General features: G+C 36.7%; 1 protein-coding gene across 2 annotated transcripts; it reads right to left on the bottom strand.

Annotated features, from left to right (window-relative positions):
* Positions 1-448: 448 nt before the first annotated feature.
* Positions 449-3,460, bottom strand: LOC137056236 (serine/threonine-protein kinase pim-2-like). 2 transcript variants are annotated; one of them, XM_067430254.1, is made up of 6 exons: positions 3,309-3,460; positions 3,058-3,152; positions 2,925-2,975; positions 2,301-2,682; positions 2,025-2,204; positions 449-1,210 (listed from the first exon to the last, which is right to left on the bottom strand). In XM_067430254.1, exons 1-6 carry the CDS (start codon positions 3,427-3,429, stop codon positions 1,119-1,121), a joined length of 921 nt encoding a protein of 306 aa, XP_067286355.1. In that variant the 5' UTR covers positions 3,430-3,460; the 3' UTR covers positions 449-1,118. The 2 variants fall into 2 exon arrangements, with proteins under 2 accessions (XP_067286355.1, XP_067286356.1); XM_067430255.1 differs by having other exon boundaries at positions 449-841.
* Positions 3,461-17,775: the final 14,315 nt, after the last annotated feature.

The following is a 17,775-nucleotide window of genomic DNA, read 5'->3' as shown; positions in this document are numbered from 1 at the left end:
ACCGATTCGAGTGAAATATTACAGAGGTAGAAGCATTCAGAATACTGTATGGTAATGAAACAAAATCATACATCAAATTAACTTAACAAATGAACTATATGAATAAAATAAAACTTCAAAACTTTGACTTCACTTTTTCCGATGGATTATTTTAAATCAAATAACAGAATAAAAGAAATACATCTGAATTAAACGCCTATATTTTTTTAACTGAAGGGGTGTCAATAAACTGAATGAATTGATTGTAGCTACTCAGTTAGCTTAGGGGCTATGATGAATAATTAAAGCTTTGCAAATTAACAATTCCACGAATTATAAAAACATGAATTTAAAGGTGAAGTATCTAAAAACAATTCCATTAAATTTATGACAAAAAAATAAAAAATTCCCTGCAAAACTTTGTTCTCAATTTGTTCATGCTAAAAACATCAGTATTGCGTGAGCGTGTTTTAGCGTTTCCTGCAGGTTTCAATTTCTGTACAGACGAATCTTTTGCTTTTGACTACGAGTGAATCTCCAGTTGTCACTGATGATTGTCGTTTGGACCTTTCTGGATTACAATCCGCCATCAAAATGACCAGTTTAAATATTCCAGCTGCTGTGAGTAAAGATCGGTCGTATATAAGGCGCTATATAAATAAAGATGACTTGTCTTGACGTTTAAAATCAAAGCAAATGTGGCTGTGATGACTGATGACTTCTTCCCAGTCTTGCAGTCTCTCGTGTTCTTGCTCAGACGTGGACAGGCTCTGAGTTCTCAGTCAGGTTGGGGTTGGACATCAGGCTTCGGCTCAAGTCTCGAGCTCAAGCCCTCCACCAAGGACAGCAAGTATGTTGTTTCCTATTCAATACAAAGATTATATGAACAAGTCAACTCATGAATCATGATTTTTAGAGTTTATTACACTGTATATTTCCCTGTTTATTACAGTAAAGCCGCTTTGAAATGATCTGTATTGTATGAAGCACTTCATAAATGAAGGTGACTTGACTATAACAAGAACGCAAATTTGAAATAAGACAAATGATAATAATCCTACTCTGTCTGTTACACTTCCTCACACCTGCTGAAATCACTGATCGAGTGAATCTCCTGAACTTCTCCAATCTACAGAAGGTCATCTCATCCATCTATGTCGTGACATCTGCTCTAACGTTGGCCGTTTAGTTGGATCCCGGGCTAGGCACTGGCTAATCAGATCCCTGTATTCTGTACAAATTTTAATAAGGAGTTAGTCATTCATCTATGAAAACAGCATCTAAAACATGATTATTATACTGTAAAATGTTCTTCAGCTTTACTTTAAAAGTGAAGTATGTAGTTTCTGTCACACTAGTGGCACAGGCCGGAATTACAAAATAAATAATATTTTCAAAAAACCTTGCAACGGCCCCTTTTGTTCATTACGTCTTCCCCAACATCACAAACACAGCTCTTGTTTAAGGTTCAACATATTAGGAATACTTTCAGCGGTGTTGCATTTGTCTTTATGAAAATGTATCTTTCTGAACGGGAGCATGACTATGATATATCATTAGCTCTGTTTTCTGTTCACCATCAGCTCTGTTTCTGTTCAGTTTTCTGTGTTGGTTGATTGTTTGTATTGTTCTGTATTTTTACTTGTTATTAATTTTTTGTTATTTTTTCCCTTTGTTGCACTTTGGGATTCTTCGGAATGAAAATTGCATTATAAATGAAATCTATTATTATTATTATTATTATTATTATTATTATTATTATTATTGAAGCGTGCTTTGTATCACAATGCTTTGTTCACTTTGACATGTTCATGACCTGTGTAAGGTATAAATGCAGCGAATTTTGTTTTTCACTTCTTTAGCTAAACTTCTTTTCCCATGGCTCCGCCTGCTACAGTAGCCACGCCCCAAACTCTCGCTATACGTTGAGCTATATATAAAAAAATCTTACATACTTCATCTTTAACTGTTTCTGTTCAGAGCCTTTGCTTTGTGTGTGTGTGTGTGTGTGTGTGTTATCAATGTTGTCAATATGATTCACTCACTTTTGGATAAGTTGTGGTACATTAATGGAATTTTGGCTTCTCTGATTTGTTTCCAATTGGGAAAGGGATGAAATACGTGCACCATAGTGAACAACAGCACTCCTAGAGCCCAGACATTTGCTGGTACGGCGTGGAAACGAGGTTCTGTTAAGACTTCAGGTGGGCAGTAATACGGTAGTCCTGTAAACAAGACATTTGCACATTGATGAGCTTTTTTTTTAAAGCATTTAATAATAAGTCACTACATTCAGGTTTTCACACTCTCAAAATGCTCACCAGCGTATGTTCTGCTCTCGTAGCCATCACTGCTAAATAGCTGACCGCAGCCAAAGTCTATCAGCTTGAGCTCCAACGTCCTTTCATTCAACAGGAAATTCTCCGCATGAATGTCATTATGAAAAACACCATGCTCGATGCAGACCTGTACTGCCAGCAGAGCCTGTCGCATGATGAACCGTGCTGTGGGTTCATACAGGATGGGTTTACGAACGATGTAGTCCCGCAAGCTCATGCAAGGCTCCGGGAACTCCATAACAAGAGTGAATTTTCCAGGATGTTCAAACCACTCGTATAGCTGTATGATGAGCGGGCTTATGGGTTTTCGCCTCATCATCAGCAGCAGCGCCACTTCTGTAACGAGAGGTTTGGGATGCCCAGGCTAGAGAAAAATATTAATCAGAAGGTTAGCTGAGTAAAAATATGAAGAAAATATATCACAGTATCTTTTTTTTAAAGTATCTTTTTAGATACATTCAAAAGAGCCTTTTCAGCTCAAAGTTATTTGGTGCCTCTAGGCTTATTTGTCAATCACATTTACACTTAATGCTTTCTACGGGTGTATTAACTACAGTAATCTGCACTGAAACGACTAAATACATATTCAGGTTTTGGCCAACTTACAATATAGAGATAACGATTGTTTTCAGTCTTGCTTAACTGCTTGATGGCAACCTGCAACAAAAAAGAAAGTTAGTTTGAAATATGTTTTGATGCATTCAAGAGCAAAATGTTTGAACAATTCAGTCAGATTTACCTTTTTGCCATCAAATTTGCGTGTTCCCTTGTACACGCTGCCAAATCCTCCGGATCCAAGCATCTCTCCCACATTATAGAGAGACTCAAAAGACTCTGAAAAACAAACAGAAAAATATGAGAAATATATGACCTACAAAATTTTTTTTTTGAATATTTCCTCAAAACAAGCCATAAGCATTATTTTCAGTGAAAAACAAGATGACAATACTGTTTAAAACGATGTTGGAGAAATAATGATCAGCGATTTACCATCATTTAGCTTGACGCCGGAGGGATCTGACGCAGATGATGATGGCTCAGGATCAGGGGAAAAAGGCTCCACAACATCCACAGCACTACTGAGACAACAGCAGCAGACAGAACTCTTCATAGCCTTCCATACCCTCTTGAGGAAAGAACGAATTCTTTTCCCTTTCCCACATTCTGTAGGATTTTCTGAAATGAAGATTTTCATTTGAATGACGTCAAATTAAGCAACGATATAATGACATAACTTACATTTAACTTTGACATTTTCATCTGTAATGTTATAAATCCAAAGTAATGGAAATACTTCCAGGCTATCCTCCTGATTTCTAGATAATGCCTGCATAAATGTCCCAAAATCTTATTTTACAAATATTAGTGGTCACAATATAGTTATTTTTCTTGCTTTATCTGATCTTTTTGGCTTCATTTGACCAAATCAGTTCTGGTAATGGCAAATATAATATATTTATGTTATATTAAATACAATATATTTAAATAAACGTTAATTTTTAAATGCATAGCTATGTGTTATTTATGCCATAACCGACTCTGTAATATGACAGCCAGTTTGACAATTTTCTGTGTATTTGACAATTCAAAAGCAAAAAGTCTTGAAATAGAATTCTATTCTGGATTGTTTGCCGTCTGAGAAGCGGCTTTCTGTGCGCAAGTTTCGGGTGTGTGTCAGACAGCACAAGTACCACTGAGTTCATGGCTTATTGAGAATTAGATTTTGAATTCTCTCTGAATGTTCTGAAAATGTTAGACGAATGTCCAATTAAAATATTTCTAAAACAAAAAAAAATTTCAGCGAAGTTGTGCTGAGCAACAGTAAATGTGAACGGACATTACCATGATAAAAACTTGAAGAAGTTATGCATGAAATAGCAAAATCTCTGTCTGTACACTTTACACTGGCCAGCCTTATTTCAGTCTCACCTGTTGAGATCTTGTTCAGGGGAGAAGCCTCCACGGCACCCTGAACATTTCGGCCATTAGAAGTCCCTGTCGGCTCGACAGGAACTTGACTTGGCAGCGGAGGGCACGACCAATCAGAGCTGTCAGACCTGCCCTGTTCCCTTCGGCTGTCCGATCCATCGCCACTCCACCTCCAAAGGACGTTGTACGAGCCTCTGCTGCTCAGGGACAAGGATGACATGATGCCCAGCGAAGAATCTGTGGAAGCAGTTCTTCTGGATCCGAAATGGCCTGAGTCGGGAAAATTTCAGACATCAAATCAGCCATTGAAAACAGAAATAGAAACGGAGCCATAACTTCTTTATTAAAAGCCTATTCTTACCAATGCAAGAGCATTTAGATGAAGTTGAAGATGAAGATGAAGAGAATGGATGTTCATCCTCATCTGAGCTCTGTTGGCTGTCGCTCTGCAGCGTCCTGTCAGCCTGACCTGTGGACACAGAAACAGAAAACTCAGACAGAGACAGAGGTGCTAAATGTCTACAACTGAATTCTCACTGGTAAAAATGCCATTATGACTAGCAACACTGGGAACAATTTAAGATTGCTAATATTAAAATTGCTAATTATTTAAGTTATTAACAGTTTAACTAATCTGTCATGGGCCGATCCGGACTGAAATATTACGGAGGTAGAGGTGTTAGGAATATTGTATGGTAATAAAACAAAATTATCCAAATAAAATTATCTTTAGGCTATATGAATAAAATAAAACTTCAAAACGTTGCCTTCACTTTTCCGATGGATTCTTTTAAATCAAATCTATGAAATACATCTGAATTAAAGACTACGAGTGAATCTCCAGTTGTCACTGATGATTGTCGTTTGGACCTTTCTGGATTACAATCCGCCATCAAAATGACAAGTTTAATTATTTCAGCTGCTGTGAGTAAAGGCTATAAATGATCCGCCACCTGCAGCATCCTCAGATGCGATACTACTACTAGCCGGACTCCTTCTTTATACAGATGTGACGTAAAGACGCAAAGACATGCTCGAATTTCCAGCAGAAACCCACCAGTACCACTCAAATTATAAAACATTATTACAAGCTTACCGCTGTGAATCGGACTAAGGTAAGAAGATCATTTTGAACACTGGCTGGTTATGAACTTGCTCAAAAATTGATTTTGTCTTATTGAGATGTTTTGCTAACATTACCATTAAATTAAGAAAGCGTTATTTCTAAATGTTCCCTGAATGTTCAAAACGTCCAGTTTTTTTCAATGTTTCAAAAATGCTTTTCTCTTGGTTAAAGGAACATTCTATTTTATAATTTTGCATTATGGGAAAAATTACTTTTGAATTTTCTCTGAATGTTCTGACGAATATCCAATAAAAATATTTCACACAAAAAAAAAGAGAAAATTTCAGCATAGTTGTTCTGAGCAACAGTAAATGTGAACGGACATTACCATGATAAAAACTTGAAGCAGTTATGCATGAAATAGCAAAATCTCTGTCTGTACACTTTACACTGGCCAGCCTTATTTCAGTCTCACCTGTTGAGATCTTGTTCAGGGGAGAAGCCTCCACGGCACCCTGAACATTTCGGCCATTAGAAGTCCCTGTTGGCTCGACAGGAACTTGACCTGGCAGCGGAGGGCACGACCAATCAAAGCTGTCAGACCTGCCCTGTTCCCTTCGGCTGTCCGATTCATCGCCACTCCACCTCCAAAGGACGTTGACTGAGCCTCTGCTGCTCTGGGACAAGGATGACATGATGCCCAGCGAAGAATCTGTGGAAGCAGTTCTTCTGGATCCGAAATGGCCTGAGTCGGGAAAATTTCAGACATCAAATCAGCCATTGAAAACAGAAATAGAAACGGAGCCATAACTTCTTTATTAAAAGCCTATTCTTACCAATGCAAGAGCATTTAGATGAAGTTGAAGATGAAGATGAAGAGAATGGATGTTCATCCTCATCTGAGCTCTGTTGGCTGTCGCTCTGCAGCGTCCTGTCAGCCTGACCTGTGGACACAGAAACAGAAAACTCAGACAGAGACAGAGGTGCTAAATGTCTACAACTGAATTCTCACTGGTAAAAATGCCATTATGACTAGCAACACTGGGAACAATTTAAGATTGCTAATATTAAAATTGCTAATTTAATCATAAGAAATATTTGTACTCAAAACACATTTAACAGATTATTTAAGTTATTAACAGTTTAACTAATCTGTCATGGGCCGATCCGGACTGAAATATTACAGAGGTAGAAGTGTTAGGAATATTGTATGGTAGTGTTGTCACGATACCAAAATTATGACTTCGATACGATATCAGACTAAAATATCGATATATTGATACTAAATCGATACCACAGTAAAATAAATAAATAAATAAATAAGATGCTTAATATGACAACAGAACTTGTTATTATTCATTGTTATTTTTTACTAAAAATTAATGTGGCCAGCATGTTCCTTAGGGTTGGGCATCGTTTTGATTTGAACAATAATTGATCAATTACTATTAAAATTATCTCAATGTATATTTTACAATATAGGGTAATTGTGTGGCAATAGCTTACACACAGCACAAAAAAGCTTGATTTCGAATGGTAAATTGAATTTAAAAAGACGAGTAAACAGTAATAAAATAAGAACAAATAAACAGATTACAAACAATAGCGCAAATACATGCAATAGAATAGAAGATACAAATTAAACAGACTGCTTTATTTTTTCCGGTAAGTCTAACATTCAGATAAGAAACTGAATTAAAAAAATGCATAGTAATTACATTTAAAACAACATTGGATAATGTTCTTTGTAAAAAATTCAATAGCGTACAGATGAAACTATTAAAGTTACACAAGTTGATCAGTCAAGAGCAGTTGATCGTTTGTCTTTTTGTAGTTTGAATAGCAAATGACTGCGGTCCCTTTAAGACTAACGGACGCATGGATCCTGAACACTGCTCCTGTTACTCGTTCTTCCTGAAGTGTTCCCGACTGTGTTTACGTCAATACTCTTCCAGATGCGCACTGATAATTCTTTGAGTGTATTTGACCAATAATAAGCTGGAAAAGGAAGCAAATGTTTGCACTTGTATCATGTCAGAGGCGGCTTTATTACGGTAGGCTATGTGTGTGCGCTTCAGATGTGAGCACGAAATCTGCGGTGATTAGTAGAATTAATTTATGTGCAATCCCGCGCGAAATTCAGACCGATCACACACTAACACTAACACACTGTCATGAGGAAAAAGTCCAGCAGAACGCGCGTTCGCCGTGCTCAGAGGTTAACCGGGCTGAGTGAGAATATGCCGGTGTGTGTGTCAACTCGCTGACGGTCAGAGAGGAGAGCGCAGCTGATATCGATACTGTAAAAACTGAGAATCGTATCGTTTCAGATATTCCAGTATCGATATATATCGAAATATCGATATTTTTGACAACACTATTGTATGGTAATAAAACAAAATTATCCAAATAAAATTATCTTTAGGCTATATGAATAAAATAAAACTTCAAAACGTTGTCTTCACTTTTCCGATGGATTCTTTTAAATCAAATCAATGAAATACATCTGAATTAAACGCCTATATTTTTTTAACGGAAGGGGTGTCAATAAACTGAATGAATTGATTGTAGCTACTCAGTTAGCTTAGGGGCTATGATGAATAATTAAGGATTTGCAAATTAACAATTCCACGAATTATAAAAACATGAATTTAAAGGTGAAGTATCTAAAAACAATTCCATTAAATTTATGACAAAAAAAAAAAATTCCCTGCAAAACTTTGTTCTCAATTTGTTCATGCTAAAAACATCAGTATTGCGTGACTACATGTATTTAGCGTGTTTCAGCGTTTCCTGCAGGTTTCAATTTCTGTACAGACGAATCTTTTGCTTTTGACTACGAGTGAATCTCCAGTTGTCACTGATGATTGTCGTTTGGACCTTTCTGGATTACAATCCGCCATCAAAATGACAAGTTTAATTATTTCAGCTGCTGTGAGTAAAGGCTATAAATGATCCGCCACCTGCAGCATCCTCAGATGCGATACTACTACTAGCCGGACTCCTTCTTTATACAGATGTGACGTAAAGACGCAAAGACATCCTCGAATTTCCAGCAGAAACCCACCAGTACCACTCAAATTATAAAACATTATTACAAGCTTACCGCTGTGAATCGGACTAAGGTAAGAAGATCATTTTGAACACTGGCTGGTTATGAACTTGCTCAAAAATTGATTTTGGCTTATTGAGAACATTTTGCTAATGTTAATATTAAATTAAGAAAGCGTTATTTCTAAATTTTCCCTGAATGTTCAAAACGTCCAGGTTTTTCAGTGTTTCAATTTTTTTTTAAATTTGGTTAAAGGAACATTCTATTTTATAATTTTGCCTTATGGTAACGTTACTTTTGAATGTTCTGAAGAATGTCCAATTAAAGTATTTCTAAACAAAAATAATAATAATAATTTTAGCAAAAAATTTCTGAGCAACAGTAAATGTGAACGGACATTACCATGATAAAAACTTGAAGAAGTTATGCATGAAATAGCAAAATCTCTGTCTGTACACTTTACACTGGCCAGCCTTATTTCAGTCTCACCTGTTGAGATCTTGTTCAGGGGAGAAGCCTCCACGGCACCCTGAACATTTCGGCCATTAGAAGTCCCTGTTGGCTCGACAGGAACTTGACCTGGCAGCGGAGGGCACGACCAATCAAAGCTGTCAGACCTGCCCTGTTCCCTTCGGCTGTCCGATTCATCGCCACTCCACCTCCAAATGACGTTGTACGAGCCTCTGCTGCTCAGGGACAAGGATGACATGATGCCCAGCGAAGAATCTGTGGAAGCAGTTCTTCTGGATCCGAAATGGCCTGAGTCGGGAAAATGTCAGACATCAAATCAGCCATTGAAAACAGAAATAGAAACGGAGCCATAACTTCTTTATTAAAAGCCTATTCTTACCAATGCAAGAGCATTTAGATGAAGTTGAAGATGAAGATGAAGAGAATGGATGTTCATCCTCATCTGAGCTCTGTTGGCTGTCGCTCTGCAGCGTCCTGTCAGCCTGACCTGTGGACACAGAAACAGAAAACTCAGACAGAGACAGAGGTGCTAAATGTCTACAACTGAATTCTCACTGGTAAAAATGCCATTATGACTAGCAACACTGGGAACAATTTAAGATTGCTAATATTAAAATTAAATGTTCCCTAAATGTTTAAAACATATTTTTTCTTGGTTAAAGGAACGTTCTAGTTTATACTTTTTCATTATGGTAACTTTACTTTTGAATGTTCTCTAGATGTTCTGAAAATGTTAGACGAATGTCCAATTCAAATCTTTTCCAAAAAAATTAAGAAACTTTCAGCGAAATTGTTCTGAGCAACAGTAAATGTGAACGGACATTACCATGATAAAAACTTGAAGCAGTTATGCATGAAATAGCAAAATCTCTGTCTGTACACTTTACACTGGCCAGCCTTATTTCAGTCTCACCTGTTGAGATCTTGTTCAGGATAGACGCCTCCACGGCACCCTGAACATTTCGGCCATTATAAGTCCCTGTTGGCTCGACAGGAACTTGACCTGGCAGCGGAGGGCACGACCAATCAAAGCTGTCCGATCCACTCCTGGATCTGGAGTGGCCTGAGTCTGGAAAATTTTAGACATCAAATCAGCCATTGAAATTAGAAATAGAAATGGAGCCATAACTTCTTTATTAAAATACTATTCTGACCCATGCAAGAGCATTTAGATGAAGATGAAGTGAGCGGATGTTCATCATCATCTGAGCTCTGTCGGCTGTCGCTCTGCCGCGTCCTCTTCCTGTCAGCCTGACCTGTGGACACAAAAACAGAAAACTCAGACAGAGACGAAGGTGCTAAATATCTGGGAAGGGCCTGGATCTGGATCGGGTCTGGCAGCGGATCGCGGTCATCAGAACTGGGTCCCCAAATCTCCTGACCAGCCATCTGAGAGAAAGCAGCTCTTCTGGATCTGGAACGCCCTGAGTCTGGAATATTTCACATATCACATAATGTTAGTTGGTCATTTTTCAATAATAATCAATAAACAATGTCAGTGATCAATGTCAGTGAACAAATATTGTTACTATAGTTACGTTACTCAAATTGAAAAGTTTTATTTCATATGCAAGGAATCAAATACATGTGATCACTAAGCAGAGAACATTGGGGAATTTTTAACCTTACACAATTTTCTTCACATTAATGTAGTCAATCATTGTACAACATCAAACCATAAACAAGTGAAAACCAAAAGCACACTCACCTCCTCTTTCACCCATCATGTGAGCCATCGACATCCTTCGAGTGCAAACTGCAATAAAAAACAACACAACACAAAACACAATACAATACAAAATACAATAATCTACAACTCTCCTTAGAAATACTGCCTCCCAAAATAAAAAAATTAAACAAAAAAATTTAATAAAACTCCAAACTCCTTCTAAAATAATAAAAGAATAATAAATTAAAAGTATCTTCAAAGATAAAATGAACAAAAATATAACTTTTTAAAGGATATTATCTTCCGATGTTCTTCAAGAATAAAAGTCTCTCCGAAATTTGCTTCAAAATCACAAAATCAGCAGCACAGAAAATATTCTGCAAGTGCGTGAATTGGTCAATTGAACCAACAGATAGCGATCGGTTCGCGTGTGTATATTTGTATTCAGAATTCATATCACGCGTCGCTATAGCAACTAAAATGCACGCGCATGTCTATGGTATATGCGTTCAGAATTCATAACACACGTCGCTGTAGCAACAAAAATTGCACGTGCATGAGCAGAGCACGTGATCACACATCCAATCTGAATACTTTATTAAATAGCTACAAACTTAACTTTGACGTTTTTTAAAAATAAGATGTATGGTTTCTGAACAGTCATTATTATTATTATTATTATTAGACTATTATTTTCGGTGGAATTATTTTTCCACCGAAAATAATACAAAAAATGAATCATTGCACAAACGCCTACAGTCTAATGGATTGAGTCGTTGCTTCTGTCCAAAATGCGCAAAACGGCACAAGGGAGGACAAATGTGGACATAATCTTATTATAAAGTCTATTCATTTAATTCGCCCTTTACTTTGGCAAGCCAGTTTATCTTTAATTGTTAAATTTTTCCCAGCGCTACTCGTAGGCTAATTGCATTTTTACTGGTAAGAACTGAATTAGAGAGCTCAACAACTGAATTCTTACTAGTAAAAATGCAATTACGACTAACACTGGGAACAATATAAGATTGCTAATATTATATGAGAGAAAAGTTGTTTAATGCAGCTTCCATGACGCTTGAAAGTTTGAAAAATGTAAAAATCACATGAAAGCAAAAAAAAAGTAAGTTCTTAAAAATCTAACTAACAATCCAGAAACAAACAGAATTCCCCTTTAAACTTGTTTCAACCAACTCATTTAAAAAAACAAACAAAGGTTAAACCTCCTGTAGAGTATGACTGCATTGAAGATTTCCTGCTGTTCCAATTCTTTTTTCCATATCAATTTAAAATGAAGAGAGTCAATAGATTTAGACTCTTCTATACCTGTGGTTCTTTACAGCTAGCATTCTACATTATGGAAAGTAACCCCATTTTGAGCACTGCAAATCCAGATGAGCAGTGCTCCAGCACAAAGATAAGAAAGATTACCTGATTCTGGATAGCAAAACACGGCTTTTCCAAATCTAGACCAAACTTTTGAACAACTGGGTCCTGGACAGGTTTGAGAAGGATTGTTCTGGGGTACTGTGCTCTGTCAAAAGCTTTTCTTGGTGCATTCAGTTCATTTTTCCTCATTGAAATGCAAGTTTTATACTTTTTAAAGTATACTTTAGACATGTAAAATCATCATGTGCAGTACATGAGATCATGTAAAATATAATGCCTAACATCTATCTAAAATATAAGTCACTTAATATTCACTTTTTTATTGAACAAACTCAACATTACATTTTCAATCATGCAGATGTTCAGAAAGAGCTTGAACAAGGACATAAATAATATAAAACGTATTTGAAATTTTTTTCACTGCTAAAATATACCATGTTTATGTGCCATTTTTTGTATCTGTCTTGCAATAGTTTTACAATAACACGACAGTGGGACAGGTATCTCACTGTAACTGTGACATACAATGGTGAACAATCTGAAGGTATAATGAGCGACAGGACCAGAATGAACAGAAATCAAGAGATAAAGGCATTCAACATACATTCCTAAGTTCTAGGAGAACAAATATGCAAGAAAGCATTAGAGTTTAGGTGAAAATCATAAACGCAGAGAAATTGCAGCTTGACAGTTCAAAAGATACTCAGAGAAAGGGCAAAAGATTGACCAATAATCTTCTGAATCTCCATCCAGTAAACTCTGATCATATCACAATCCCAGAATACTTGCATTTGTGTGCCATTAGATAATGTAAATTGAACATGGCAGTTTTTATTGTTAAAATGACAAAATGAAATCTAATTCAAGACAAATTGACACAATTAAAACACATATGTCTTTATTTAACAATTTTAAACATTTAAGCAATAAACTTTAAAATGATCTGAGAATATAACACAATAAAAGACTTTCACAATAGAAAACACTTCATGGTTTGTGTACAAATGTCTCCAAACATCAGTGAAACCTGAACCAAAAAGTGAAAATTCATGATGAAATGTAATAATGGTGCAAAGAGTGATTAATGGTAAAAACCTAAACAACCACAACAAAACAAACACTGCATGAATGGTCTGATTGTCATAAAGAAAATTAACCATTTCCAAAAACACATTACATGGATAAAATGCTGAACTCCTCCAGCACTCAATTGAAGGGTTTGACGATTTTCATGGAGATGTAGTTCTGAAAATACTGAAGTCTAAACATCACCTTTGTGAAAGGATTGATGAAGTGTGTCCTTACTGGTAATGAATACAACAAGATCCCACTGAATGATAGCACTAAAGATGCCTTTACACAGCCGAGTTAAGGCGGCTCTAAAGCGGGTCTGTGTCTGCTCAAAATTCTGTGTAAAGACGCAAAGCCGCATTAAAGCAGACTTAAAACATGCCGTGTCTGACCCACCACGGCCCCTGATATCAAAAGCGACATAGAAACGGTTTTGATTCAGTGTAAATGAACGCGAACTTGTGCCCTCTTAAACTACATTGTTGTCGTGACAACCACCTGTCAGCCAGAGCTGCGTTTCCCAAAAGCTTCGTCAGCCTAAGTTGATCATAAAAACAATCGTACGAGTGATCTTAATATTAAGGTCTGTTTCCCAAAAGCATCCTAACTTAAGTAGCACTAGACAAATGATCGAGTGCTCTGGAGTAATTGTGAAGTGTATCGTAAGAAGAGAGAGTTATGAGGTCACCTACAGGACAACCGGCAGATTACACCTTTAACTTTATTCAAGTGCAAGAAAAAAAAAAGAATAAAATAAGTAATGTATAAAACATACTTCAAAGACTGGGAAAAATAGGATAGGATAGAATAGGATATTGACTTCGTCGTGATTGATTTTGTCTTTTTGAAAGGTATCTTTTTTTTCCCAGCCATTTTGTCAGTACCTCAGCCTTTAGGTAGTTGCTTTATATAGACGTGTTTTAATTGCTAATTCACATCAGATGACAATTATTAGGTGAACCGTTCAGAGGAAACGATTCCATATAAGGTTATATGTATATAATAATAAGGTTATATTATATATAGAGTTTCGGATTCATATTGGGCTCATCTCTGCCTTTTCCAGCAGGTCTCCCATCTGCTTCCTTCTCAATCTCCAAAGTCAGCTCCATCTTTCCCTGAAAAAAATAAAACGATAAAAAAGGCCCCATTAAATAAAGCTCAACATGAAATGACATCCACAACCCATATGATCAAACCAAGTGACGTGTACTCAAAGGGGTAATTCACTGCTGGCAAAATGGGATTTAAATAAAAGTTGGCTGCCTATGCAGTAGAAAGGTAGCCTGACGTGGTCATACTCAATTCTAGTATGAATATGAGTCTGAAACTGCTCCATTGGGCTGTGATTATGAGGTGTGTTTTGTTCGGGGATAATTACTCCTCTATGGAGCAAGGCCAGACCGAACTGCCCAACCTAAAAATATTGTGGGCGGGGCTAAGTTCGGCTGGCATCCAGGCTAGTAGAAAGGCTTTTAGGCAAACAAGTCAGAAAACCTCAACACCCATAATGCACTGGGCATGGTGCAGTCCAAAGCCACTCCCAATGTGCTTCTACTGAGTCAAATACTGTCTTGCTTGAGAAGGAAATACTTTTTAGAAAACTTTTAGTCACAAAAGTGTTCAGTTGTTCACAGTACATGTTTAGCCGGACTGAGTTATTTCTGGTATTCAGTGAAGGATCCAGAGTATTAAAGGCTGCAAAGAATATGGAGAGAAAGCTGCGATGGAAAATCTGAAAAGCATCCGTGTGTGTCTCAATATCAAACAGGATGACTATGAACAGGGTTCTCAATTAACACCCGCCAACCAACCCGCCAAATGCGGGTTCAAATTACCGGAAAGGTATTTATTTTCAATAAAAAAAATAGAAAATATTAGAAAAGGGGAAATAAAGCGTTTAACATGTGTTTAATAATAAGTTTCTCGGTTAAAGGGTAGTCAATGTAAGCAGACATGTGCTGAATTAGAGATGATAAAAGTGAGTGGGTCCAATATCATTGGTCTTAAAAAGTGGGTGGGTCTTGTCCCACCCACACACAATGGTTCCGACGCCCATGTATGTATATATATATATATACACACACACTCACACACACACACACACACACACACACACACACACACACACACACACACACACACACAAACACTACCAACATGACAACAAATCAGGACAGGTTGAAAATTGATTAACACATTTTTATAAGAGAAACATTCTTTATCAGGATTTAAAGTAGTCATATAATTGTACATGGACTTTTAAAAGCTGATTGTATGGAAATGTGTGTTGGCAGTGCATGTACACAACCGTCCTATAATGATGAAAAAATCCATCCAGTGGTTTTTTTAATCTCCTTATATGTGTTCCTGTCTCAAATCAAGCCAACGCCACACAGTCGGACACCCCTCCCATGACTGTTGATTGACAAGCAGCGTTTCATCTAGTGATCGACCGATATTGGTTTTTTTTTTGTTTTTTTACCGATACCGATTATTTGTATGCTTATGTGTCGATAACCGATAATATAGAGCCGATATTTACTTATTGCGCTATTTCTGTTTTTTACAATTACAGCAACAGCACTGAACTGAGCTTTTTTTTTTCAGAGTCATTTTTGCAGTTTCACTCGCTTACACAGAACAAGACATTTACATCATTAAATAGTCAGATTTTTTTTAATACAGTGCAAAGTCTTTTTAACATTAATGCTGTTTTACCTTTTTATTTATAAATAAGGCCATATTAACAACAGGCAACAGGCATTTATATAGTCTAATGTTTTCAAATGGAGAACATAAATGAGAGTTGAGTCTATCAACTCCACATAACTATGAGCATAAATATAATAATTCATTTTAAACTACAGTTTTAAAATGTTTATGTGTTTAATAGACTAAAGAGTGAATATTCTCTGGAATATGCAAACATTGTAAAAGCTATGCTGTATTCGCTGGTTTGTTTACTTTTCTTAAAGTGTCAATCTCATCTACGGTATCAAAATGAATGTTTGTGCCAGTCTATGAAATGCTGATGACAGAGCGCTGTTTTCATCTCTGCGTTTAACTTAACGTTACACGTCTTGCGGAGATAGGCATAATAATTAATTTTCAGGGAGCTGTAATTAATTCGATGTTATATAGCAGACGTTAATATAATTTAAGGAGTTTTAAACGAGTCGGTCTTGTTTAGCCTACATACAGTGACTAGCCTATATGCGGGAGCAATGCGACTGAGAATTAACACAGAGAGAGAAATAAGTTTGGCGCTTTTATTTTCAACATGCTCTCATTCATGGCTGTTTTATTTCATTCATGTGAAGTTACATCTTTATTGTGACATGATGACGGATTATCTGACTGACTCCGTCAGTGAGTTCGCCTCTACCTGGCGCCAACTACATAACTATACCATCATCTCATTACATCCTATTTGAGGTTATCTCAATTGTGCATTACTGTTATGTTAAACAAAGTTGATTAATTGAGGGATTCAGGTTATTTTACCTTTGAACACCGCTGTTGACTCATCATCACGCTGTCCTTTAATGGCGCGCGTATGGAATTCTAAAAACGTCCACAAGATGGCGCCGATATATCGGTCGATCACTAGTTTCATCCAGGTTTCATCTCAGAACAGAATGAACAGAAAAGTGACTTTATTAAAAAGTATTGTTGTTAAATATTGTAGACATCGCTCCGATTAAAATCCACGTGAAAACTGCCGTGAAAGCTTATATTTAACGAAAGAAAATCACGTGAATGGGTAGCGCGGCTAACTTACGGTTCTGTGGACGACGTGGTTCTGAAACTGTTGCGTGCTGCAGCGCGTTCTTCATCGCGTCACTCAGCTCGCTCTAATCCTGTTATCTATACCTCTGTATGTGTATTTTAAACTACAGTATTAAAAAACACCACTCTGCCTCATTTCATTTTCATTTAAAACAATCTTAAACATATTAATAACCACACACATGTGGTTCAGGTAATGCGTACCTTTATTATCTTCACTGCATGTATATTTATGACAAAACAAAATATAAAAAACAACCCTGCCGCTTTTTGTTTACTTTTTTTATTAAAAAATATATAAAACAATATGTGGTTCAGACAATAAGTGTGCATATATATTTATCAGTGTAAAAAATTAAATATAACAAAAAAGTCTCTTTTTGTTAAATGCCAGTTTATGTAAGATCAAATAGCCATTATAAGGGTATAAGAAGCTATACAAGAAATAAAGCAAACAATCCAGTCAAACATACAAAGTCAGTGCTAGTAGGCTACAACTATTAAACAAGCCTAAAAATACAAAGTTATGAAACTTCACTTTGCTCAAGCTCAGCCAAAATGATTTGCCAGTTAGACAAATTATATCTCATGTTTAACCACTACAGAGACATCAGAGTCAGCGGCAAACATCAGAAGAACTAGCTGAAGAAAGGCTGCTCTCAGAGGGGTTAAAGAGCGCTGAGCGCCCGGTGATCGACTGGATCTCACAACTCTGAAAACGGCAGATCAAATTCAAATAGGCGATCTCTTTATGAATAAACCACAGGTTTGAACTTTAAACAAGTACATTTAGTGAAACATTAACAGTAGTATTTTTAAATTACACTGGGTTTCTCCTCTGCTAATGACACTTGTTGTTTGGCACGAGATGCATTCTGGGATACCTGTCTGTCTCAAGTCGGCTAAAGTCACCTCTTGATGCATCCTTGATAAAAGGACACATCCGGGGATTTAAACTATTCTTGGCTAGATGTAAACTTTGAAATGGAACAGTATTGGGCAGCGACTGATGACGTTTAAC

The sequence above is a fragment of the Pseudorasbora parva genome, chromosome 21 (assembly GCF_024679245.1).
Source record: "Pseudorasbora parva isolate DD20220531a chromosome 21, ASM2467924v1, whole genome shotgun sequence".
Lineage (NCBI taxonomy): Eukaryota > Metazoa > Chordata > Actinopteri > Cypriniformes > Gobionidae > Pseudorasbora > Pseudorasbora parva.
The sequence above is the reverse complement of the archived record's forward strand: the minus strand, read 5'-3'. Positions and strand labels throughout refer to the sequence as shown.